Source organism: Macaca fascicularis, chromosome 16, assembly GCF_037993035.2.
Source record: "Macaca fascicularis isolate 582-1 chromosome 16, T2T-MFA8v1.1".
Taxonomy (NCBI): domain Eukaryota; kingdom Metazoa; phylum Chordata; class Mammalia; order Primates; family Cercopithecidae; genus Macaca; species Macaca fascicularis.
Window position 1 is genome coordinate 83832123 of NC_088390.1, and position 23535 is coordinate 83855657.

The window sequence follows — 23535 nt, forward strand, 5'->3', positions numbered from 1 at the left end:
CACCGCCCCAGTCTGAAACCTGGAACTGGAAATGGCCCTGGAGATCACTGATTCCATCTCCCGCCTTCCAAAATGGCCCGCAGGGGTGACGATGTAGATGCCTGTAATGCCTTGCCCACTTGTGTGTGGGGAAAAGGCAGAGGAGCACCGGCTCTGCGCTCACACTGCCTGGGCTGCCGCCCCTGCCCTGCCTAGGGGCTTTCCTCTCTGGTCGTTTTCTCAGTGTGGAAGTGGGTACAATTCTTCCTGTGCAGTGTGGTGAGAGTGAACAGTGATAATTCGCAAGCAGGGCTGGAGCGCCTGGGGGATTGTGTTAAACAAGCATATAAACAAAAGCCGAACCCAACCCTGATTTAATCAGCAGGCAGGCCTTGTCTGAAGCCCCCGGGCAGCATCTCATACCATCCCTAGATTTCAGGCCGGTGGCGTCGCCCCGTGTCTCTCCCGCCCGCCCACAAGCTGGTGTTTAGAAGCCCTGCTCTGTGTTCTGGCTCCCATTCTCCCTGTGACCTTTCCCTTTCTTCATCCTAAAAAGCAATGCACGACCGGGCGTGGGGACAGGCGCCTGTAGTCCCAGCTGCTTGGGAGGGAGGCTGAGGCAGGAGAATCGCTTAAACCCAGGAGGTGGAGGTTTCAGTGAGCCGAGATTGCGCTAGTGCAGTCCAGCCTGGGTGACGGGACAAGACTCCATCTGGGAAAAAAAAAAAAAAAAAAAAAAAAAAAAAAACCCACAGAAAACAATGCCCAGTCATTCTTAGATAAAAAATGAAGATCACATGAAATTTCGAAAGGAAGTTTTTCTCTCCCATTCCCCAACTCTTTCCCAAGGGGTGGCCATGTTGACAGCTGGGTGTGGCATTCTTCTGAATTTTATTTGTGCAGAGTCATTCAGGGCTTGTGTAAAAAAAGTCAATGTGTAAATTTAGACTTTTCAAGAACACAAAGGAAATCAGACTTCTGCAACCAGCTTTTATTTTTTTCCATTTGACAACACTGTTGCCACTTGTAGATGTAGCATGTTACTTTTTTTTTGGTGACCGGACCGTTGACCAGGCTGGAGTGCAGTGGTGCCGTATGGGCTCCCTGGGCTCAATGTAACCTCTGCCTTCCGGTTTTAAGCAATCTCCTGCCTCAGCCTCCCAAGTAGCTGGAATTACAGGTGCCCACCACCCTGCCTGGCTAATTTTTGTATTTTTAGTAGAAACGGGGTTTCACCATGTTGGCCAGGCTGGTCTTGAACTCCTGACCTCGAGATCTGCCTGCCTTGGCCTCCCAAAGTAGCACGTTCCTTTTCATGCTTGTATCATCAGATGTCCCATGGCGCTGCCAGGCTTGTCCAGCTTCCTACTGTGATTGAGAGGCTGCAACAGATGTTCTCACACTTGTACATGTGCACACATGACTAGGATGAGCCCTTAAGAGTGAATTTCTGTGTCAAGGATGTGTGCATTTAAGTTTTGATCTGCCGGGCACAGTGGCTCACGCTTGTAATCCCAGCACTTTGGGAGGCCTAGATGGGCTGATCACCTGAGGTCAGGAGTTCAACACCAGCCTGGCCAACATGGTGAAACCCCATCTCTACTAAAAATACAAAAATTAGCTGGGCGTGGTGACTTGTGCCTGTAATCCCAGCTACTCAGGAGGCTAAGGCAGGAGATTTACTTGAATCCAAGAGGTGGAGGTTGCAGTGAGCCAAGATTGCGCCATTGCACTCCAGCCTGGCTGACACAGCAAGACTCCGTATCAAAAAAAAAAAAAAATCAATCCTTGTTCCTGAATTGGCCTCTAAAGTGGTTACTAGAATTTTTTAGGACCCCTCCCCTTGCCGGCCTGCTTAACTGTCTGCTGGGCCCTGTGCAGTGATGGTCCAGCAGGGAGGTCCTATGCCCCTCACCCCTGGCTGAGGGCCAGACGCTTTCCAATTGGTGTTTTATTTTGTGCATCTCGGTCAAGCGAGAGGGATTATCTCTTCGTATGTTACAGACCAGGGTCCTGTGTTCTCTTTTCATTTGGATGGTTCATCCTTTCCTTGTTGAAATGTTTTAAAAAGAGTTCTTTGTAAGCCAGGCGTGATGGCTCACACCTGTAATCCCAGCACTTTGGGAGGCTGAAGTGGGCGGATCGCTTGAGCTTAGGAGTTCGAGACCAGCCTGGGTAACATGGCAAAATCGCATCTCTGCAAAAATTAGCTGGGTGAGGTGGTGCTCCTGTAGTCCCAGCTACTTGGGAGGCTGTTGTGGGAGGATCATTTGAGTCTGGGAGTTTGAAGCTGCTGGGAGCTGTGATCGTACCACTGCATTTCAGCCTGGGTGAGAGTGAGATCCTGTCTTAAAAAAAAAAAAAAAAAAGTTATTTGTACATCTTTATCACAGCAGGTATGAGTGTCTTGTCCCCAGCTGCCTACTTTTGATTTTATTTCTGTGATGTTCTTCCACACAGGACATTTTAATTCTGTAATCCTGATGTTGTCAAGTCTCTGCTTTCCCTTTTAGCTTTTGGAATTCATGTCCTGTTTAGAGGTCTCCTGCATTCTGAAATTATAGGAAAGAATTGCACCCACGTTTTCTTCTAGTACTTCTGTGGTTTCATTTTTACATGTTGGAATCATGAATCCATTGGAATGTATTTTGGTTTCAGCAGCGAGGTAGGGGTAGATGGTATTGCCTGGATGAACAGCAGCGAGCTTGGTCTGGAGCGGGTGGGGCGTGTGTGTGTGTGTATGTGTGTATGTGTGTGTGTGTGTGTGTGTGTGTGTGCTATTTTTATCAGTTTTGGTGTCTGTATTGTGCTGGCTTAGCAAAAACAATTTGGATGCATTTCTTTTCCCCTCTGTGTTCTGGAACATTTTAAGCAGCAACATAATAATCTCTTTGTTAAAACTTTTCAAGAATTCACTAGTGAAACCATCTGGGCCTGATACTTTTGGGGAAGTCTATCACTTTAAAAATTTAAATTTTTTCCATGGGTCTTTCAGTTTTGGAGTTTTTCTTCTTAAAATTCATTATTTTTTTCCTAGAAAAGCGTCTTTTAGCTTGTTTAAAATCCCTCGGCTTTTTCTGTGGGGGTTACTTTAGCTCACTTAGTGAGGACAGCGTGCAGCGGGGTGATTGACATGATTGGTCAGCAGAGCACGATCGATCGGTCTGTGTGCAAACATCACTGGCTGTGGCTGGCGTCCTGGGATGCTCCATGTTGAGGCACATGTGTGCAGTGCAGGGTGATGTGTATTCTGAGAGGGGATGAAGCCACAGGACCCCTGCACCCTTAAGAGAGAGCCCCCCTCCCCATGGCTGCAGTCTTGAGTAGGTAGTGACAGGGGACTGGGTCTGGGGGTGGCTCAGTGGTTCCAGCAGGCCAAGGGCTTCAGGAATTATGAGAGGTTTGGAGCTGCCCAGAGAGTGGCTTTCAAAATCAGTCTGGACTGCAGCCTCCAGAAAGACATGCGCTTGACACCACGACCCAGGACACACCTATATGGGGTGGGGGTGGGAGGTGGAGGTACATAAATGAAACCAAATTTCCATCATGGAATTCTTACCTTTACCATGCCTGCGCTACACTTCGGTATTTTCTTTCTTTTTTTTTTTTTTTCTCTCTCTCTCTCTATTTTTTTGTTTGTTTGTTTGTTTTGGAGAGAGGGAAGGCTTTTTTCATTTTTTTTAAACAGCTTTATTGAGATTCAAGTAAGCTACTATACAATTCACCCATTTAAGAAAGTGTATAATTCCATGGTTTTCAGTCTATTCAGAGAGTAGTGCAACCATCATCACCACAACCAATTTTAGAAAATTGAAAATTTGAGAAATTTAGAAAATTTTTTTCTTAAGAAGAAACCGCGTAGCCTTTAGCTATCAATCCTGCCCTCCTCCTCCATATCTCCTTTCTATCTGTGTGGATTCCAGACTTTTCTTTTCTTTTCTTTTTCTTTCTTTCTTTTTTTTTTCTTTTTTTTTTTTTTAGGTAGGGTCTGATTCTGTCACTCAGGCTGGAGTGAATGGCTCAGTCTCTGCTCACTGCAACCTCCGCCTCCCTGGCTCAAGCCATCTTGCCACCACAGCCACCCAAGTAGCTGAGACTACAGGCCTGTGCCACCATGCCTGGCTAATTTTTGTATTTTTTTGTAGAGATGAGGTTTCACCATGTTGCCCAGGCTGCTCTTGAACTCCTGGGCTCAAGTGATCCTCCTTTTTTTTTTTTTTTTTTTTTTTGAGGCGGAGTCTTCACTCTGTCGCCCAGGCTGGAGTGCCGTGGCACCATCTCGGCTCACTGCAAGCTCCGCCTCCCGGGTTCCCGCCATTCTCCTGCCTCAGCCTCCGAGTAGCTGGGACTACAGGCGCCCGCCACCGCGCCCGGCTAATTTTTTGTATTTTAGTAGAGACGGGGTTTCACCGTGTTAGCCAGGATGGTCTCGGTCTCCTGACCTCGTGATCCGCCCGCCTCGGCCTCCCAAAGTGCAGGGATTACAGGCGTGAGCCACCGCGCCCGGCCAAGTGATCCTCCTGTCTTGGCCTTTCGAAGTTCTGGAATTACAGGCGTGAGCTACTGCGCCTGGCCGATTCTAGACATTTCTTGTACAGAGAATTGCACGTTTGACCTTTGTGTCTGGCTTCTCCACTTGGTGTCACGTTTCCAAGATCCCTCCACATTGTAGCAGGTGGAATATTGAGTAATATTCCGCCGTGGAATGGACTGTTCCACTGTGGACAGACACGTTGCCTTCATCAGCTGAGGGACATTGGGATGTTGTCACCGTTGGCCTTTCGTGAGTGTGTTCTTTTCAAATGAAAAAAAAAAAAACTCTGGTCACCACCTACTAGATAGTTTTCTTGGCCCACAGGGTGGGACAAGCCGGCCTGGGTGAGGGCAGGGAGGTGGCCAGGTGGAGGCAGCTGGAGTGGCCCTGGGTTGCTTCTGGGCGCAGCAGGCAGAGGTGCAGAGGCAGAGCCTGAGCATGTTCCGTGGGCAGATCTCCATCCTGGGAATGTTTGTTTATTCAAGAAGTCTTGGCCAGGCGTGGTGCCTCACACCTGGAATCCCAGCACTGTGCGAGGTCAAGGCAGGCAGATCACCTGAGGTCAGGAGTTCGAGACCAGCCTGGCCAACATGGCAAAACCCCGTCTCTACTAAAAATACAAAAATTAGCTGGTCGTGGTGGCGTGCACCTGTAGTCCCAGCTACTTGGGAGGCTGAGGCAGGAGAATCTGCTTGATTCCAGGAGGCAGAGCTTGAACCTAGGAGGTGGAGGTTGCAGTGAGCCAAAATTGCACCACTGTACTCCAGCCTGGGTGACAGAGTGAGACTACGACTCAAAAAAAAAAAAAAAAAAAAAAAAATCTCCAATGCTGCCCTGTGCCCGGCACTGAGGCGGGGGAGTGCAGCACTGGTATGTGCTTCCAGCCCACCGGGCTCCTGTCTGGAGCTGACGTGCGACCAAGGCACATGAGGGAAGCACGGTGAGGTGGACGGTGCGCAGGCATAAGGAGCAAAATAAGGCAGACGCGGTGGCTCAGTGGCTCCTGGTAGCTGCGAGGAGCGTGGGCAGGACAGACCCAGGAGGGCGCTTAGAGAGCAGGGCTGACTGGGGCAAGGTGTGTCAGGCACTTGTCAGGAGCACAATGTAAGGGGACAGGAAAGAGCTCAGGAATCAACACAGATAGTATTTAATGCAGTGTTTTTAAATATTGAAATGATGCAAAGTAACCTCCATGGTGAACAAATGTTGGAATTTTAAATAAAGACAGGCCCAGCCCTGCACATGCACAGCCATGTCAGAGTTTGTTCAGCGTGGAATTTGATTTGTTTAAAATGTTACTTTAAAATATTGTTTAATTCCTGGATTTTTTGGCACTCCCTTAACTTTTGCACCTGGACGAAGGCCTCACCCTAATCCCAGCTGGAGAGGGTCAAGGGCTGGTGAATTTGGCTTTGGACCTGCAGAGCTCATGGTACCTGAGAGGTGGGGCCAGGAACAGGAAGGAGCTGGTGAGAACAACACCTGGACGGGGCCAGATCAGAGCAGCACTGTGGCCCTTTCCAACCCATGGTTTTGCTGCTGGATGCTTGGCAAATCGGTGCTGAGTCCCCGGCCCTCTGAATGGAGTGTGATGAGTGACAGGGCTGGGGAGCTCTCGGGCCCCTCCCTGAAGCGGCAGTGAAGCCAGGGATGTGCTGACAGCAGGCAGGGAGAGGGGCGTCTGGGTCTGTGCCTGGAGCCAGCTGCCCCACGGAGGAACTGGGTGAGGATGCGGTGGGAGGAAGACCTTCCCAGTCCTGCATCCTCCGAAGCATAACTGAGTGCTTGTGTGGCTTGGGGGTCACTCTGGTCCGAGGACGGTCTTGCTCTGCTTAGCCAGGCTTTGAAGAGCCACTGGGATACGGACAGCAGCCCTGCTGGGTGGCAGGTTGTCCACTCTTGCCTGCTTCACACTGGAACTGGATGCCGAGCACCTGGATAGCCAGTCCCAGAGTGTCTCTGACACTCCCAGTCACCTCATCCCTTAGACCAGGATAAGATGAGGGACCCCAACCTGAGCCTCACATGGGCTCCATTCCATGTGCTCCCATAAGCCACTGGGCCCACCTCCTGGCTGCAGGGCTGCCTGGCCATTTGGTGTCTTGGTTTCCTTGTCGGTGCAGTGCAAATAATAGTCCTAGCCTTCTCGAGGAGTTACAAGATGCTTTTCATGTGAAAAGCTGGGATTTGGTACCAAACTACCTGGATTTGAATTTTGGCCCTACCCTTCCTAACCTGTGGCTTTGGGCCAGTCTCACTTCCCTGTGCCTCAGTTTCCCCATTTATGGAGCCATCTCATTGAGTTGTTGGGAGGATGAACATAAGGAAGTGTACTGATGTGCCCAGAGCATTGTGATTTTACTTATTATTACCAAACCAGGCACACAGTAAGTGCCTAATAGATGCTCAGTGTTGTTTCACGGACTTCTGTATGCCTTGTGTGTCTCCAGCAGCCTAGCTCTCAAGGTGGGGAAGCTCTTGATGAGTTGCGGGGGTAATTAGAAAGAGGAGGCGGCAGGTGTGAGGGTTTGGGTGACACCTGTGGACAGAGAGAGGCCGATGGACCCTGGCAGGGGGGAGGGGGTCCTTGCACATAGAAAACATTTCCTGCATCCAAGATCCTTGTGACTCTGGAACAAAGGTGGCAGAGATCTGCAAATTCCAAATCATAAACCCAGAAAGCATAGAACATTCGTAGGGAGGACCAGAAGCATCATGTATCTTAGTGTGTATAGAGTTTTCCACATAGCCAAACAAAAGCACGTTTCTAACTGAAGCTGTCGGAGAGTTCCTGAGCACTTTATACCAGACAAGGGCCGGTAAGTGGAAGTTCAATACGCAGGAGCCATTCCTTTTGTTCGCGAATGTTTGCTGTCTTTTCTGTCTTTATCCGCATTCAAGTGAGGGCACTCATAGGTCCACCGTCCAGCCCCATGCTTTGTTTGCTACTGAAAAATATCTTAAGAGCTCCACAGCTGCAAATCCTTCTGTCGGGGGGGGGTGTTCCAGGAACCCAGCCTTGCTCGGGGCTGAGGCCCCTCAGCACCTGCTGCACAGGCATTGGTCATTAAAACTAAAGTGGTCATGTGCTATATCCATGGGCCCTCAGGGTCTGGTGGCACCTGGTCACACAGTCCAGTGGCTGCCTCCCGCCTGCCGGACACCGGGAGTGGGGGCTCCCGCCTGCCGGACATCGGTAGTGGGGGCTCCTCATTCCTGTTCCCTGGCGGTGGGGGGAGTGACTCGAGCTCTCACACATCAGAACCCACCGATTCACACGCTGGGGCACCTTAGAGCCCCTTGACAGCCTCTCAGCCTGAGAGACCATCAAACTGAGCTCCTGGAGAGGGTGGCCCTTGAGACCTGGACACAGGTGTGGACAGGATAGCCCTGCCTCATCTTGGAGTACCGCTTGGGTTCAGCCTCTTGTGGGTCTGAAGCTCAGGCTGGGCCAGTTCCTGCCCCTCGGACGGCCGGAAAGGCAGCCCAGCCTCACAGCCTCCTTGTCAGGCTCTGAAAGCCACCCGGCCTCCGGCTCTGCTTTATTTTTTAAAGATGGAGTCTCACTCTGTTGCCCAGGCTGGAGTGCAGTGGTACCATCTCAGCTCACTGCAGTCTCCACCACCTGGGTTCAAGCAATTCTCCTGCCTCAGCCTTCCGAGTAGCTGGGACTACAGGCACGTGCCACCGTGGCCGGCTAGTTTTTGTACTTTTAGCAGGGATCAGTTTTCATCATGTTGGCCAGGCTGGTCTTGAACTCATGACCTCAAGTGATCCGCCCGCCTCGGCCTCCCAAAGTGCTGGGATTACAGGTGTGAGTCACTGTGCCCAGCCTCCAGCTCTGCTTTGATTTTCCCTCAAGGCTGTGAGGATGTCCACGCCTCCTCCTGTCCTCATGGCCCATTGATGTCTCCAGATGGTCCGCAAAGCCACTTTCCCCTCGGGAGCTCCCCAGCTGGTGAGGGGGCCCTTTGGGGATCACTGTCCAGGCAGTCATGGAGGCCCGTGGGCCCTGCTTCCTGGCTGAACTGAGACCTGGTGCATGGGGTGCATCTGGTCTGAGCCGAGGCCCCTGGAAGCCACAGCCGGGAGGCAGTGAGGGACGGCTGTCATGTCCCCTCTCCTCTGTCTCCCAGGGTACCTGCGGGGCAGATTTCCCTACCTGAGCCTCCCAGTTGCCCATACCCTGGCCTCCCAAAGCCCAGCCCAAAGCCTTAGGCACCCTACAACCCGCTTCCTCTAGCCTGCCCTGTCTCTTCTCTGCTGATGTTCCTGAAACTTCCCTGCCTCTCCTTACTTCTTGGTAAGAGAGAGACTGGAGACCCCGTGGGAACCCCCGAGGGGAGGGAGAAGACTGCTGTTTTGAACGGAGGTGGTCTTTCCCTCTGTCCCTCCCCAGGCGGGTCACACTTGTAGGCCCAGCCTCCTGCTGTGGCAGCGCTTGGGGTGTTGGCTGCCTCCTGGGCAGGAGATGGGAGCTGAGGGAGGCGCTTTCAGGACCAGAGTGGGAACCCAGCCGGAGGAGGAGTAACAGGCCTGTGGTCAGCAGCAGCTGCTGCAGGGACCCCGGAGCTATACCTGTGCCCCAGCTGACCCCTCCCGCTTCCCTAGGGCGGGCTGGGGATGGTGGTCTGTTGCCCAGCCCAGGAGGAAGAGGGGCCGTGGTCAGCAGCAGCCACCTTGAGGACCCCAGTGCTGTACCTGCGACCAGGCTGACCCCTCCCGCTTCCCCAGGGCTGGCTGGGGATGGTGATCTGTCGCCCAGCCCAGGAGGAAGAGGGGCTGTGGCTTCCACTCTAGAGGTCTTTCTCCTGGTCCCTCCCCCGGTGCTGGTCTAACTGCAGGCCTGCCTTAGGCCGTGGCTCCCTGCCGGCACCTGCTGACTAATGCTTAGCTGATGCTGATAGGAGAGGGCTGAGATGGGGAAGCAGCCGGTCCTGGTCACAGCGGGCTCGGGTTACACAGATGGTTGAGGCACCTCCCGGCCAGCCCCAGGAAGCAAGGCCTCACACAGCCTCCGGCTCGCCCACTGCCCGTGTGCATTTCTGGGGGCCCCATCCCCCAAGGCCCCCACCAGGTAACTTCATTGGGCTGGGTGTCGCTGCAAAACCACCCATTGGGTAAGGTGGTTTTTTTGGTGGGGGGTATGGCTGGTGAGAATGCAGTGGAGGAGAAGCCAGCTCCGTGGTTGGGGGGAATGTGGACCCCCCGTTTCCTGTCTGCTCCCTGAACTGGAGCTCATGGTCCCTCCCCCAGGCGCCTGGGCCATGGAGGAGGTCACAGCCCTGCCTTATTCCTGTGGCAGCCTACGGGAGCCCTGGCCAGTCCTGTGTCTCCTGGGAGGGCGGCAGGCTGGTCAGGCTGCAGGGCAGGCCTGGAATGCAGACCCCCACTTGGCCATGCCGTTGCCTGGCCGCTCTGTCTGGGGACGTTCTGTTCAGGAAGAGAGAAGCGGACCAGACAACCCGGCTCAGCAATTGGAAGCTCAGCTCCCCATGTTCAGTCCAGCAGGAAGTTTGCCTCCTTGCAACACTGGCGTGCTTCTGCACGCGCCTTCTTGGCTGGTGGTTCTGCGAGGCCCCCACTGGGCTGCGTGATGTCCTCTGGCCACCCTGGCCTTGGTGCCTGGCCCCTATGAAACAGAGACACCTGGGCAGTCCCCACTTGTGCTTGCAAGCCTGTGGGACATGTGGCTTCAGTGATGGCTGATTCTGTTTCACTCAGAGGCCCTGGGAATCCTCAGCCCAACTGTCCAGAGGAGTCTGTCTCAGTGGGGAAGAGTCTGAGCTGTCCTCCTGGTAGACAGTCCTTTAGATCGCTGGGGTACTTCCCTGCCGGCCGTTCCTCCTGCTGTCCCTGCTCCTCTGTCCCCCAGCCGTCTCCCACCCTCTCCCCTGCAGCAGCCAGCTGGCACAGGGACCTCACCTTCCCTCTGGGATTGCGAATGAGACGACTTCCCTCGTCCTTCCGGGTCCAGATCTTTCCGGCAACAGTGAGTGAAACCCTTGTCTCAGGTGGGAGGAGAAGGCTCAGTGTCTGGTCACAATGACGGTCCTAACCACATCACTCTCAAACAAACGCTGGCTTTCACTTACCCCTTGCCCTGCCCAACAGTTACTTTCATTATCCCATTTTCCAGATTAGGAAATCAAGGCGCAGAGAGCTTCAGCCACTTGCCTGAGGCCCCACAGTTAAGTGTCTGGATTTGAACCCTGGGGCAGCTTGGCTGCTGAGCTGTCCTGGATATGGGGTACTGTGCAGTGGTGGGGTGGGGTGGAGCTCTACCGTCACTGACCCTCGGGCTACCTGGAGTGATAGCACAGCCCCTTGTCTGGGCCCCTGCCTGAGGCTTTGGCTGGATGCCGGGAGCCCGAGCCCTTCCGGCTCTTTCCTGTGTAAGGCGCCATGGGGTGAAATGAAAGAAAACCCCAGTTAGAAGGTGTCTCCCTCTTCCTTCAGTCCCTCAGCTGCCCTGGATTTTGAAATAAGACACCGCCCGTCTGTGGGGTGAGCAGGAACAGATTGGAACCTCATTTCTCTCCCGCTAGTCACAGCTGCCAGGAGCTCATCTTTCTCTGTCTTTCTCCTCCCCCTGCTGCCTCTCCCCACAAGACCTGGGCTGGATCCTGCTGGGAAAGCCAACAGGAAGTCTTTTGGCTGCGGTGGAGGTGGGGGTCTGTGCTTCCCTGGGGACTGAGATGAGGTTGGAAGTCTTTTGGCTGCGGTGGAGGTGGGGGTCTGTGCTTCCCTGGGGACTGAGATGAGGTTGGAAGTCTTTTGGCTGCGGTGGAGGTGGGGGTCTGTGCTTCCCTGGGGACTGAGATGAGGTTGGAAGTCTTTTGGCTGCGGTGGAGGTGGAGCCTGTGCTTCCCTGGGCATGGAGATGAAGTTGGAAGTCTTTTGGCTGCAGTGGAGGTGGGGGTCTGTGCTTCCCTGGGCACGAAGATGAGGTTGGAAGTCTTTTGGCTGCGGTGGAGGTGGGGGTCTGTGCTTCCCTGGGGACTGAGATGAGGGCTCTAGGCTGGCTCCAGCAAGAGCAGGGAGGCCCACATCTCTGCCTACTGGTTTTACTTCCTGTCCTGGGGGAAGGTATCCACATGTCCCAGAATGCGCCCTCTGTGTGTACAGGGATGGCTTTTGAGCGATTCACCTGAGGTTTAATGATCTTTGTCTTTGGAACTGGAGTGGCTTCTCCACGGTCGATCGGGCTGAGCTGCTGAGCTCGGTGCCTCAGCCGGCATCTTTCCCCAGGCGCTTCCTCTCACCGCACTGGGGTGCAGGTTGTTAGTGGATGGGTCTTCACCCTTGGGGACTGGCAGCTGCCAGCTTATTGCACAGTCGTCCTGGCCGAAGGTTCCACTAAGCTCCTTGGAGTGTAGGGTTTTTTTTGAGACGGTCTTTCTCTGTCGCCCAGGCTGGAGTTCAGTGGCCCAATCTCCCACTCACTGTGATCTTGACCTCCTGGGCTCAGTGATCCTCCCACCTCAGCCTGCCAAGTGGCTGGGACTACAGGCGTGTGCCACCATGCCTGGCTAATTTTTTAATTTTAATTTTTTTTGTAGAAATGGGGTCTCACTATATTTCCCGGGCTGACCTCTAACTCCTGGGCTTAAATGATCCTCCTGCCTTGGCCTGCCAAAGTGCTAGGATTCCAGGCATGAGCCATTGTGCTCGTCTGGGGTTTTCCTTTAACCCTTCCTGGCCCTTCCCAGGTGCAGGAAGCGGGCCTCAGCCTTATGTGTTCTTGAACAGCTCTGGACTCTGTCCTGTGCCTCCTGGGTGCGTGGTCAGGCCTCACATCAGCAGGAACCTCAGGTGAAGAGGGAGGCAGAACGGAATGCTTGTCATCACCCAGCCTCGGGGCCAGGCGGGGCGTCCAGGACAGTAGCAGTGGCTGGCGTGGCTTCCTGGGAGGTCAGCCCATTGGTGTGGCTGGGGAATGGGGAAGGGAGCTTCTCCCCTTGTCTCCTCTTATTTCTGATCTCTGGGCCTCCAGGGCCAGGTCTCCAGAGTTCTAGGTGGAGGATGGAAGTGGGGGAAGCTGGGGTGAGAGCGGGGTGGGGTGGGGGGTCTGGGGGATCCTGGAAAACCGTCCTCTGCAGGTCCTCCTTTTCCCAGGGAGTGCCCAGGGCTGGTCCCAGGGAGCTGGACTAATGGTCACCTCGGATGGTGCAGAGGCCCATCCCCAGGAAATGGGGCCCACAGAAGCTTTTGGTTCTGGTTCTGTTCTGCTTCCAAAGTAGGGCTCAGGATAGCGCTGAATTCCCTGCCGAAATGCAGCTTCCTGGGCCCTAACCCAGCCCTCCCGAACCAGAGGCTCTGGGGTGGGCCCTCTGCTTGTCTAGCAGCCTCCAGGGGACACTTCTGCCTGCCAGAGAAAGTCTAATAAGCACTGCTCTAAACCCCCTCGTCCCCACAGCCTTCTGGCTCTTCTCCTTTTTCCTGCTAGGATCTGCATCAGGATTAAATGCCAATGTCAGGGGTAAGGTTAGACTTGTGAACCCTGAGACAATACCTGCATCTTTTTTTTTTTTTTGAGACCGTCTCGCTCTGTCATCCAGGCTGGAAGGCAGTGGTGCGGATCTCCGCTCACGGCAACCTCCACCTCCAGGGTTCAAGCAATTCTCCTGTCTCAGCCTCCCAAGTAGCTGGGACTACAGGCTCGCACCATCACACCTGGCTAATTTTTGTATTTTTAGTAGAGATGGGGTTTCACCATGTTGGCCAGGCTGGTCTCGAACTCCTGGCCTCAAGCAATCCCATCACCTCAGCCTCCCAAAGTGCTGGGACTACAGGCGTGGGCCACCGCGCCCAGCCTGATACCTGTATCTTGACCAAGCTGTTGTGGAAACATTGAGTTCCCCTTGATAGTTCTGTCCACTGAGTGAATGTTTAGGAACCGGCCAGGAATCTCCCACCCCCACCCAGATCGCGGCCTGGAGGCAGCGTTTGTGACCCTGTGATGGGATTTGTCTCTCTTGCCCAAGAGACTTTGGAGATGTGGCCCCTAAATGCGGGGGCCCCTGTTGGGGTGGGAACGGGAGCTGGCCCTGGCCTTTGTCCAGTGACCCCGTCTCAGTGCCTCGATCCTAGCACCCTCAATCTCAGCGCCTCCCCTTCCCCGGCTCCGCGCAGAGATCACGTGGCTTACGCTGAGTAATCCTCCACCGCCCGCCTTGTGTTCCTGCTTCAGGGAAGCCTTTCCAGGGAGCCAGCTGACACATTTGGCCTCCATTATTTGTTTTTGAACAGGAATGAAAGGAGAGAGTGAGTAAGAAAGTGGCAGGAGGTGGGGGTTGCAGAGTAGGGAAAGGTCAGAGAAAGGGGAGGAAAGATCTGGAAAGTCCAGACATGTGCTCTGGAAGCAGGTGCCAGCTATGAGCTCATCTGGAGGGTGGCCACCCGCCCTGAGCCCTGCCTGGGGCCAGTAGGGAACGCTCTGCCAGGGCATGGTCACTGGGAGCTTGTCCTTGGCTCGCTTTCTGCTGCTTTGAGCGCTGAGCAGATTTGTTTCCATTTTAGGGACAACGCAGGGAGGCTGTCATTCCACCCCTTGCCTTATTAATATTTCATGAATCATAAGTGACCACTTACTGCATCCTGACATACTCCAGACGCTGGGCTCGAAGCTTTATGTGCTTCATGGGACGTATCCGCACCATTGCCGTAGAAAACGGTCCTGTTACTACCGTAGAGAAGAAGGCACCGAGGCACAGAGAGGTTGAAGAACCGGCCCCAGGCCACACAGCTAGAAGCAGCTGACCCTGGCTTTGAACATAGGGCTGCTTGACTCCAAAGCCCGAGCTGGTTTGCAGTTAAGCTCACGGTTTCTATGCCACTGTTTGAGCCTCTGGTCGAGCCCCTTGGCTCAGTGGGGGGGCCCATGACCCACCGGCTGTTCCATTATGTGTTATGGACACCTCCACGGCCCACCTGGGTGGGAGGGAAGGAGCTTCAGGAGGTGGGAGGGGTGCAGGGAACAGAGTCCAGCCTGCTTGGGCCCAATACCTTGACCTTCAAGGTACCCTTTGAGGGTGGCATGAGGCTAAGCTCTCGTTCCCCTCCAGGACTCTGCTCCTGTGAGCGCCTCAGGGTCCCTGGCTTTTTTCTGGGGGCCTTGCTGGTCAGGATCGCAGAGAAGCTCTTTGCTGTTGATCTTTCTGCCTCTGTATCTTTTGGCAAGCCATTTTATGACTCAGTTGCTTTGTCTGTAAAATGGGTTGAATAACATTGTCCTGCCTCAGAGGGTTTTTGGGAGGATCAAATGAGGCCTGTGGCACAGAAGCCCTTTGTTAAGCCATGCCGACTAGTGGTTGGCGGACCCCCAAGTGAATGGGCATTTGGGTGCTGAGTGTGTGGACTCAGTATCAGGAGGAGGGGCTGGGGGATGCCTAGAACTCCTGGGAGGCTCGGACCCCTACTCTGCTCAGAATCTGAGCTGCTCCTTGGCCAGTTTAATTCCCGTCACTAGGGTGAGGGTAACCAGGACTTACGCATAGTTGGGCGAAGTTGAGTGACCACATGTGGAAGTCTAGCATCCCTCGTGCAAAGTGGGCAGGCGGCCAAAGTGAGCTCTGCACCAGTCCCCCCACCCCCGGGGCTGTTCCTGGCGCCCTGCCCTCCCCCAGAGCCCCACTGACCTGCACCACGTGACCTGGGCCTGGGAAGATGGGCCCAGCTGTGGGAGGTCGTGCGGGCTGGGGACTGAGAGTGCCGGAGGAGGCCCTCCCAGGAAAACCCAGCTGCACAGGAAGCCGGGCCAGCGGCCTCCGGAAGCCTCTGGGCTTTGCAAGCTGGACTCCCCGGATCTGTGACTGTGGGGCCCTCTCCTGCCTGCAGCTGAGAGCCCTTGACCCGTACCTGAGGGCTTCAGAGGTCCAGGAGGGGGATGTGACCGTGTCCTCAGGGAGCAGCCCACCCGAGTGCCACTCTGGCTGCAGCCCCCACTCTTCCTGGTCCCCTCGCTGGCCATGGGGATGCTGCCTGGGAGGTTCCCTTACATGGAAGGAGCTGCAGCTGAGCTGGCGGGCCCCACACACCCCCGAGGCCACCTGACTTCCAACCTCCAAGTGGGGCTGCATCCAACACTCAGGACCTGGAGCCTCAGCCAGAGAAGGACCCCCCACTGCCTCTTTCTGTGTCTTGGGAAAGGGTCTTTGTGCTCCTCCCCCAGGGATCCGGCACACACATGTTGGGAGGCTAAGAGGAAGCTGCCCACCTGCTCATCTCCCCCCACCCCCACCCTCCCAGCCAGCAGAATTGTACCTGTGTGCCTAGAATGCATGGAGCCAGAAGTCAGGAGGTTGGCCTGGCTGTGTCCGACCCTGGCTCTGCGGTCTCGGACAGTCCCAGCTCTCCTGGAGCTCAGGGTCCTGATCTGTAGAGGAGAGGCTGCTGTGCGGCCCCGCAGGGCCCTGTGCAGAGGGGAGTGTGCACGACTGTGAGTTCAGGCTCTGCCCTCAGACAGGCGAATAGGATCGGAACAGTGGGTCAGGATGACCAGAGGGTCCCAGCTTCAGGAGGAGGCCTCCACACCTCCCAGCACCTCCACACCAGGGAATGCAGCCAGGAACCCAGGCCTCCCATCTCAGGAAGCAGCACCCCGCGCCCCACCTCTGGTTGCCTGGGCCTGAGAAGTTGAGGATTCCTCCCAAATCCGAGTGCCCTCTGACCCCTGCTTGGGTAGTTGTCCCTTCTGAACTGACCACCTGTCCTATACTGTTGCCTGTGGTTCGTCCCACAGGGTGGCCAGCGAGTCCCCTGCACAGCATACCTCCCCCAGGAGCACTGCCTGTGAGGGTGGTGTAAAGGGTGCCCCCCAACCCCCTGGAGGTGTGCAGTGGCGGGACAGCATGAGCCCAGGAGCCCCGGTGAGCTCCTGGATGGAGAATGTGTTCAGATCACTCCCCAGCCTAAGCCTTCCCTGGGTGTCTGCTGTGCTTGGGATGCTGATTCATCCTGGGGCAGCCTGTGAGATCCCACGTCACCCGGCCACTCCCCACCGGCCTCCTGGCCTGGCTGCTCCTGGGACATGAGGGCTCATCCTCACGGAAGAATGTTCGCTTGTTCCCTCGCGGGAAGTCCCTCCCCAGACCTCCTGGCCGCCTCATTCAGGTCTTGCTGAAGCACTGCCATCTTGGAGAGGCCTCCCTGTCACCCGCAGTTAGAGCAGCCCTCCCATGCCTATGGGTGGTTTTCTGTGGGGCAGGGATGAGTATTGGAGAGTCTTGCCGTTTATTTGTTCATATGCCCTCTGGGAGGGCACGGGGCACTGACTTGTGTTGCGGGTGCCTTGCATGTCACGGGTGCTCAGTGAATGCTTGTTAAACACTAGGAGAGCACAGAGGAGGGAAGCCTCTGTCCAACTGGAGCAGTCAGGGAAGACTTCCTGGAAGAAGTGGTATCTGGTGGCTTGGAATGTGGAGGTTTGTCTATATGCAGACATTAGGTTAGAGGGCAAAGGGGCATTGTCATAACTTAGCAGACAAGCAACTAAGGCATTGCTATGACATGGACTGCTCATGGTTGGAGCTAAGAAGGAGTCAGAGAGAGAGGTCCCTGTGCTCTGGAGTGAGTCGTTGCGGGAGGCTGAGCTCCCAGAATGTGGGGCTGCCTGTGGAAAGGCTGGAGGTGGGAGATACACCTGTGAGTGCAGGTGAGTGTGGGGTGAGCCACTGGGGCTGGATCAGAAGATGGGAATCCCTAAACCTACCAACCAGCCTTCGTGCCCTGGGAATGACAGGAGACGGGGTTTCTAGGGGACTAATCCAGCACAAGCGGATGAGATGGGATGCAGGGAAAAGCACAGAGCTCTCTGAGGCTTTGGGAAGCTGAGTTAGGGTAGAGCCATGACAGGGTGAGTTCCAGAAGCAATCCAAGAAAAAATAGCTAGATTGGTTTCTCCCTTCACTGTAGGAGATGCCCCACCTCACTTCCCCCGTCCTCCAGGCTCTGGCTATGGGCTGGGCACAGTGAATGGGTTCCATCTGCAGGGGTAGTCACACCCTCTGGTCACAGCTGCCTCATGCACTGTGTTGAGATGGGATCCGAGGCCAGGAAGAACAGCTTCTTCTGTAGGTTGGCATTGTCAGCCTTCGGGGAGGGAAGGACGGTGGGGTGCCTGGAGCGTCTCCTGTTTGCCATTCACACTCTGTGCCTGCCTGCAGGGCCTTGAGCTCTGTCTGTTCTGCCTCAGTCCTGGTTGGGAACTCGTTGGTACCCACAGGGGCAGTCAGGCTGGAAGGAGGAGACCAGGCCGGCAGAGGAACTGAGAGGGGGCCCTGAACAACACCCAGGCCTGAGTCATCCGGGCTGCCAGACTTGCTATTTGGAGCTGTTCCCGCCTGCTCATGTGCAAGGTCCTGATCCACTCAGGTTGGTTTAACCAGCGCCCTTCCCCAGGCCCAGTTTGCCTTGTTTTCATTCGATTCATTTATTGTCACCGCTGCCATCCTTGCACCACATAACTAGCCTTTCCAGCAGGCCAGCCACCAAGCTCAGGGCCTTCACCGCATCTCCTGTAACCCTCACAGCAACCTGGGAGGCACAGAGAGGCTGACTCGCTGGCCCATAGTCACAGGGCAGGAATGGGGCATTGCCAGGATTTAGCTGGATCTCTGACTCCAGGGCCTTGGGTGGGACACTGGCAAGGACGCGAGGTATGAGGACTGGCCCTGCCTTGGACAGAGCTCGGGGAGGGTGGCCTGGCAGGCCCAGCTGACACAGTGGCTCTGGTGCAGGTTCAACCATTGGCAAAGTGTTCAAGTACACACAGAATCTCAACTGGGGACACAGGCGAAACGGTCGGGCGTGGGTTGTGAGTGATGGGTGGGCACTCTACCTACTGGCAAACCAGCTGACCTTGGTGCCTTCTGGAGCCTTTCAACTTTCTTATCCAGAAAAAGAGGAACTAACAGTTCCATCCCCAAACTGGGTGGGGGTACCACATTCGAAATTGAAGCAAAGCTGGTCCATGTCACAGGCTCGGCAGATGTTAGCTGTGCATGCAAGTTAGTGAGCATTTAAAGTAGGCTGTGCGGCTGCATCCTCATCTTGCAGGTGTAGTCCAGAGAGGTTAGGGCACTAACCCCGGGTCACACAGCAACAGCTCAGGCTACAGAGAGCAGTGCTGGGTGGGAGGGTGCCGGCAGCTTCAGGCACAGGCTGGGAGGGCTGTGGGGTCAGAGAGGGAGGGCGCACTTCCCAGCTGGTAGGGTTCACTTGTGCCTCAGTACTCGTGTGGGCTCAAAGCAGCTGGAAGGAGGGAGGTTAGAGCCACCCCTGGGTTCAGAATCTGATAAGCTGGTTATTTACTCTGAATTTGCCTCATCGTATGTAAATTGGGGACAAATTTGGGGATTTAATGGTATAATGTAAGAAGCAGACATGTCACAGCCCTGGGTATACAGTCAGTGTATAATAAGCGGTAAGTTCCCGGCAGCCGGTGGGAATGGGAACGTCTCAGCAGCCCTCTGCCTCCTGCTCCTGGTTGTGGATGTACCTGTTCTTGGCTGTTTGTGCCCCAGCTCCATGTCCTCCAGTGTGTATGAGGCCGAGCTCCTGGGGCGGGGGCTGGGGGCTGTGTCTGCAGCTCCTGAGGCCAAGACCAAGGCCAAGGTCGAGGCTGAGGCTGAGACCGCCTTGGTGAGGAGGAAATTGCAGGTGGAGAAGCTCGCTGACTGTGACCTTGATCTGACCATGATTTTGATGGTGCCGATGCCGTCAGCACCCAGGCCTCCTGCCCTTGCCATGACTGGCTCCTGCAGCTCACCTGGCTGAGAGGTGCGCTGGCTCCCGCAGGCTGCTAAATAGGGACGTCACTGGCCGCCAGGGCTACGGCATGCTTGCGGATTGCGTTTGCGGAGGGACTGAGGACTGATTGTGTTGTGGGGATATTAGCAGAGAATCAGAGGGGGCATCCGAAAGGCCGAGGGTTCGGCGGGGAGAGGAGGTGGGAGGCTGCTTCTCTATTTTCTGGACTTTTATCGAAAGGGAACAGGGGACACATTTGGGGACAGTCTCCTTCCTGGAGGAGGAAGGGCTTAGGGTGCTGGTGTGGAGTTTGCAGGGATGGGGATAATGAGCTGGAGGGTGCTGGGCAGGAGCTGGCCAGTGGAGGGCTGACGAGGGAGGCCCTGCTGACTGGGCCTGGTTTTCAAGTGAGCATCCTGAGCTGCGGGGACCGAAGGGGTCTTAGAGACCTCGGAGCTGAGACTCGGGACCACAGAGGGGTGGGCTGTGCGCAGGACAACACAGCAGATGGGGCAGATGTGGGGGGACCAGGCTTCTGGCCCCCACACTGCGCTCCAGGGCCTGTCGTTTGCCTCTGGAGTGGCTGACGGTCTTGGTAGTGCCGGCTGCTGCTGGAGCGAGGACCACTCGCCAGTCAGGCCTTGCCGGGTGGCGCGGTTCCCCGCATCCTGCAGAAGTGGAGAGGGATGCTCAGAAGTGAAGATGCCTGCCCAGGGCTGTCCTAGCATGGTGCGAATACCTGAGCTCAGGCCAAGGGCCCAGGGGCCTTGCAGGCTTGAGGAAACTCACCTCTTGGGCATGCCTTCTGGACTCAGGCCTGGAGCCATTCAGGTCTGGCTCCGGGGGTGGGACAGATGGGGAAAGGTGGTTCACCAGGTTGAACCCTGGCTTTTTGTGAGGATGGAGTAAGGTATCCTCTAGAAGAACTCTTGCACTGTGAATGCGCCCTGCAGGGTCCATCCCAAGTGGTCCGTACCAGCCCTGAGTGGCGATGATCACAAGGACGGTGGGCAAAACCTGGCTCTGCCCCTCTTTCTCCTGCTGCAGAACTGTGTCCTCCCAGCTCATGGCTGTCAGATCCTTTAGATGCCTCTGGGTTCCATGGGTGCCTTACGTTGTCTTCCCTGTAGGACAGCAGACCCTGGGGGTTGGCTTTGATGGTATTCACCATGGGGTACCCCATGCAAGCACAGTGCTTTCACGCCCAGCCTCCCAGCCTGTGGAGTAGGCCTGTGTCCGGCCAGCCTCATTTTGTGGCCAGAGGAGGGAGACAGTGGTTCTGGAGACAGGAGCTAGCCTGGGGCTGCCCTGCCAGCCCCCTGTTCTCCCAGCTCATCTCCTTGCCTTGGGGGTGCTGGTCACCCTCCCCCCGGCCAGCTCTACCCCCAGCTTTCTCTTCCTGAGCCGTGACCTGTCAGTAGGGGGCAGTGGAGGCCTTGAAAGTCCTTGGAGAGGACTTTGAAGCAGTTTTTACAACTCTGTCCCTGGAAAGTGTCTCCTGTCACACCCCCAGCGGCTCCCTCCCTCCTAACATTTTTCCTGGGGTTGTCATGCAGCGGGGGGTGGAGGAACCCACTAGGTCACGGATGGAGCAGAGCTGTGTTGATACAAACCCTGGCTGAACCCACATGCTCCCTACAGCCAGCGGCTGATCCCTGGAACCAGGGAAGTGACCTCATAGCAAGGACCCATGGAGCAGCCGTCACGCATTCCCGATCTTGGTTTCTGGACCCAGCTCTGGAAAAGGAGCCAGATCCCAGCCCCTTGGAGCTGCCCAGGGAAGACCCCGGCCCAGAGCTGGTTGACAGCTCACTGGAACCTTTCATCTGCTTGGCCAGGCGATGCCAAGGGGCAGAGGTTAGAAGTGCTAAGAAGCAGGCCGAGTGTGGTGGCTCACGCCTGTACTCCCAACACTTCGGGAGGCGGGGGCAGGTGGATCCCTTAAGGTCAGGAGTTCAAGACCAGGCTGGTCAACATGGTGAAACCCCACCTCTACTAAAAATACAAAAATTAGCCGGGTGTGGTGGTGCACGCTTGTAATCCCAGCTACTTGGGAGGCTGAGGCAGGAGAATCTCTTGAACCTGGGAGGCAGAGGCTGCAGTGAGCCGAGACCATGCTACTGCACTCCAGCCTGGGCAACAGAGCAGTACTCCGTATCAAAAAAAAAGAAGAAGAAGAAGAAGAAGAAGAACTAAGAAGCATCTGTCTTCCTGATTGAAAAGCAATCTTTGCTGGGTGTGGTGGCTCATGCCTATAATCCCAGCTTTGGGAGGCTGAGGTGGGAGAGTCGCTTGAGGCCAGGTGTTCGAGACCAGTCTGGGCAACAGAAGCTCCAGGTGTAGTGGCGCTTGCCTGTCGTCCCCGCTCCTCAGGAGGCTCAGGTGGGAGGATTGCTTGAGTTAGGAGTTCGAGGCTGCAGTGAGCTATGACCACACCACTATACTCCGGCTCCTAGGTGGTAAGTTGAGACCCTGTCTCAAAAAACAAAACACAAACAAAAAACCAGCCTTTAACTTTTGTGATTTTAAAAATCACACCTACTTGTGACAAAAACATTAACTTAGAAAATGTAAAGGAAATGATCAATAATAATTGCATCCTCCAGACAAACACTGTTAGTATGTTCGCATTTCCTTCCCGTCTTTTTCTACATAGATACTCAATACTTACTAATTTGTTTTGAACTAAAGATGGTTTTCTCTGCTTTGTATGAGAACCACCTCAGCCAGGCATGATAGTTCGCGTCTGTAATCCCAGAAAGCTAAGGCAGGCAGATTGCTTGAGCCCAGAAGTTTGAGACCAGCCTGGGCAACATGGCGAAATTCCATCTCTACAAAAAATACAAAAATTAACCGGGTGCAGTGGCACGTGCCTGTGGTCCCAGCTCCTCAGGAGGCTGAGGCAGGAGAATAGCTTGAGCCCGGGAGGTGGAGTGAGCGAAGATCGCACCACTGCACTCCAGCCTGGGCGATGGGAGTGAAATGCTGTCTCAAAAAAAAGAAAGAAAGAAAAAAAAAAAGAGTGCCACCTTGCCGCCTCTCTCAGGGATTTTCATCCTTTTCACTTTTCGCCCAAGTCTTGCCCTGTACAAGGATGAGGTCAAACAGCCATAGGAGGGTGGTACTGGATGTTCAAAAAAATGTCTCGTGGCTGGCGGGACTTGGAAACACGTTGGGGAGGTTTCAGCAGAGGGTGGACCCCAACTGGGGGTGGGGGGCAGCAGGAGGACCCCTCACATGCTCTCTCTGCGTGTTTCATGGGGCTGCCTGTGAGGCCGTGTGAACCAGAGCCCGGCTGGGAAGCCACACATTACCTGGACTCCATGACCTTTCCTGGCAGCACAACTTTGGCCAGTACACTCAACTACGTTCCCCTCTGTAAAATGGACTAATAGAAATGCCCACTTGAGAGAGACGTGATGAGAAACAAATGTGTTCATAGAGCAAAGTGCTTAGAACGGGCCTGGCACGACAGGAGCCCACGTGTCACTGCTGCCGTTGTCACCGTCATCACAGCGGCCGCGGCGTTGGCTACTTTGATTGTTTCTCCCTCGTCCCTGTCACCTTGTTCCCTCAGCAGGCTCTCATTCACTTATTCATTTACAGCCGAGGCCCGCTCTGTGCCAGGCCTGGTGCTGAGAACGGGGGGGCGGGGGGTAGATAGATGGGGGCTGTGCCCCACTCCCTGACCCGAGGGTTCCCTTTGCAATATGAGGTTCTTGCAGAATGGACCCCCAGGCTGTTCCACCAACCCCTCCTCAGTCCAGCTTAACCCTTCCGTGCCCGTTTTCCGTGCTGTTAGAGGAGGAGAGGGGAGGAAGGATGGGTGGAGTTTTTGTGAGGACTGAGCGGGCAGGGGTGTGTGAGGCTCTGGAAATGGTGCCTGCGGTACTCACTCAGCGTTAGCTTTTGTTGTAGTTGCTGTTGGGAGTATATTCTTGGATTTCAGGACGCTGACGACGGAAGGGGAACGCTTTTTCTGGAAGCCATCCAGAGGGGTCCACCGTGGCCGCTGGGCAGAGTTGCTGACTTGTGAGCTGGGCCTGACCACAGTCACCGTTCTCACGAAGGAGGCCGCCTGCAGTCCCCCTCCCAGGAATTTCTGGGCCCTTGGCAGGGGACAGTTCAGGGCTGGGGGTGGGTGGCCGTGTCCGCAGGCCCTCTGCAGGAGCTGATTCTTGGAGTCAGAGAATCCCCTGTCGCTGTGGGGGGTGTTCTCTCCCGCCCCTCCCCTCCTGCTGTGCTCTCAGCTGCTCCAACAGGATGCTTTT

The 23535-nt window shown here is 55.3% G+C and overlaps 1 protein-coding gene across 11 annotated transcripts in view; it reads left to right on the forward strand.

Annotated features, from left to right (window-relative positions):
• The window catches only part of SEPTIN9 (septin 9), a 215261-nt gene that overhangs the window by 124288 nt on the left and 67438 nt on the right, over window positions 1–23535 (forward strand). The window contains exons 1-2 of one of the 11 annotated variants that reach the window (XM_065532062.2): window positions 9430–9590; window positions 10414–10505. The exons of 6 other annotated variants lie outside the window; for them this stretch is intronic. Coding sequence is in view for 1 of the 5 variants with exons in the window: in XM_065532056.2 (XP_065388128.1) it covers window positions 9479–9590 (112 nt within the window). In the remaining 4 variants the exon portion in view is untranslated. Of the gene's footprint in view, window positions 1–9429; window positions 9591–10413; window positions 10506–11090; window positions 11491–23535 lie in introns of those variants that run through there. 4 more of the 11 variants (XM_065532056.2, XM_065532065.2, XM_065532063.2 and 1 more) reach the window with 4 other exon arrangements.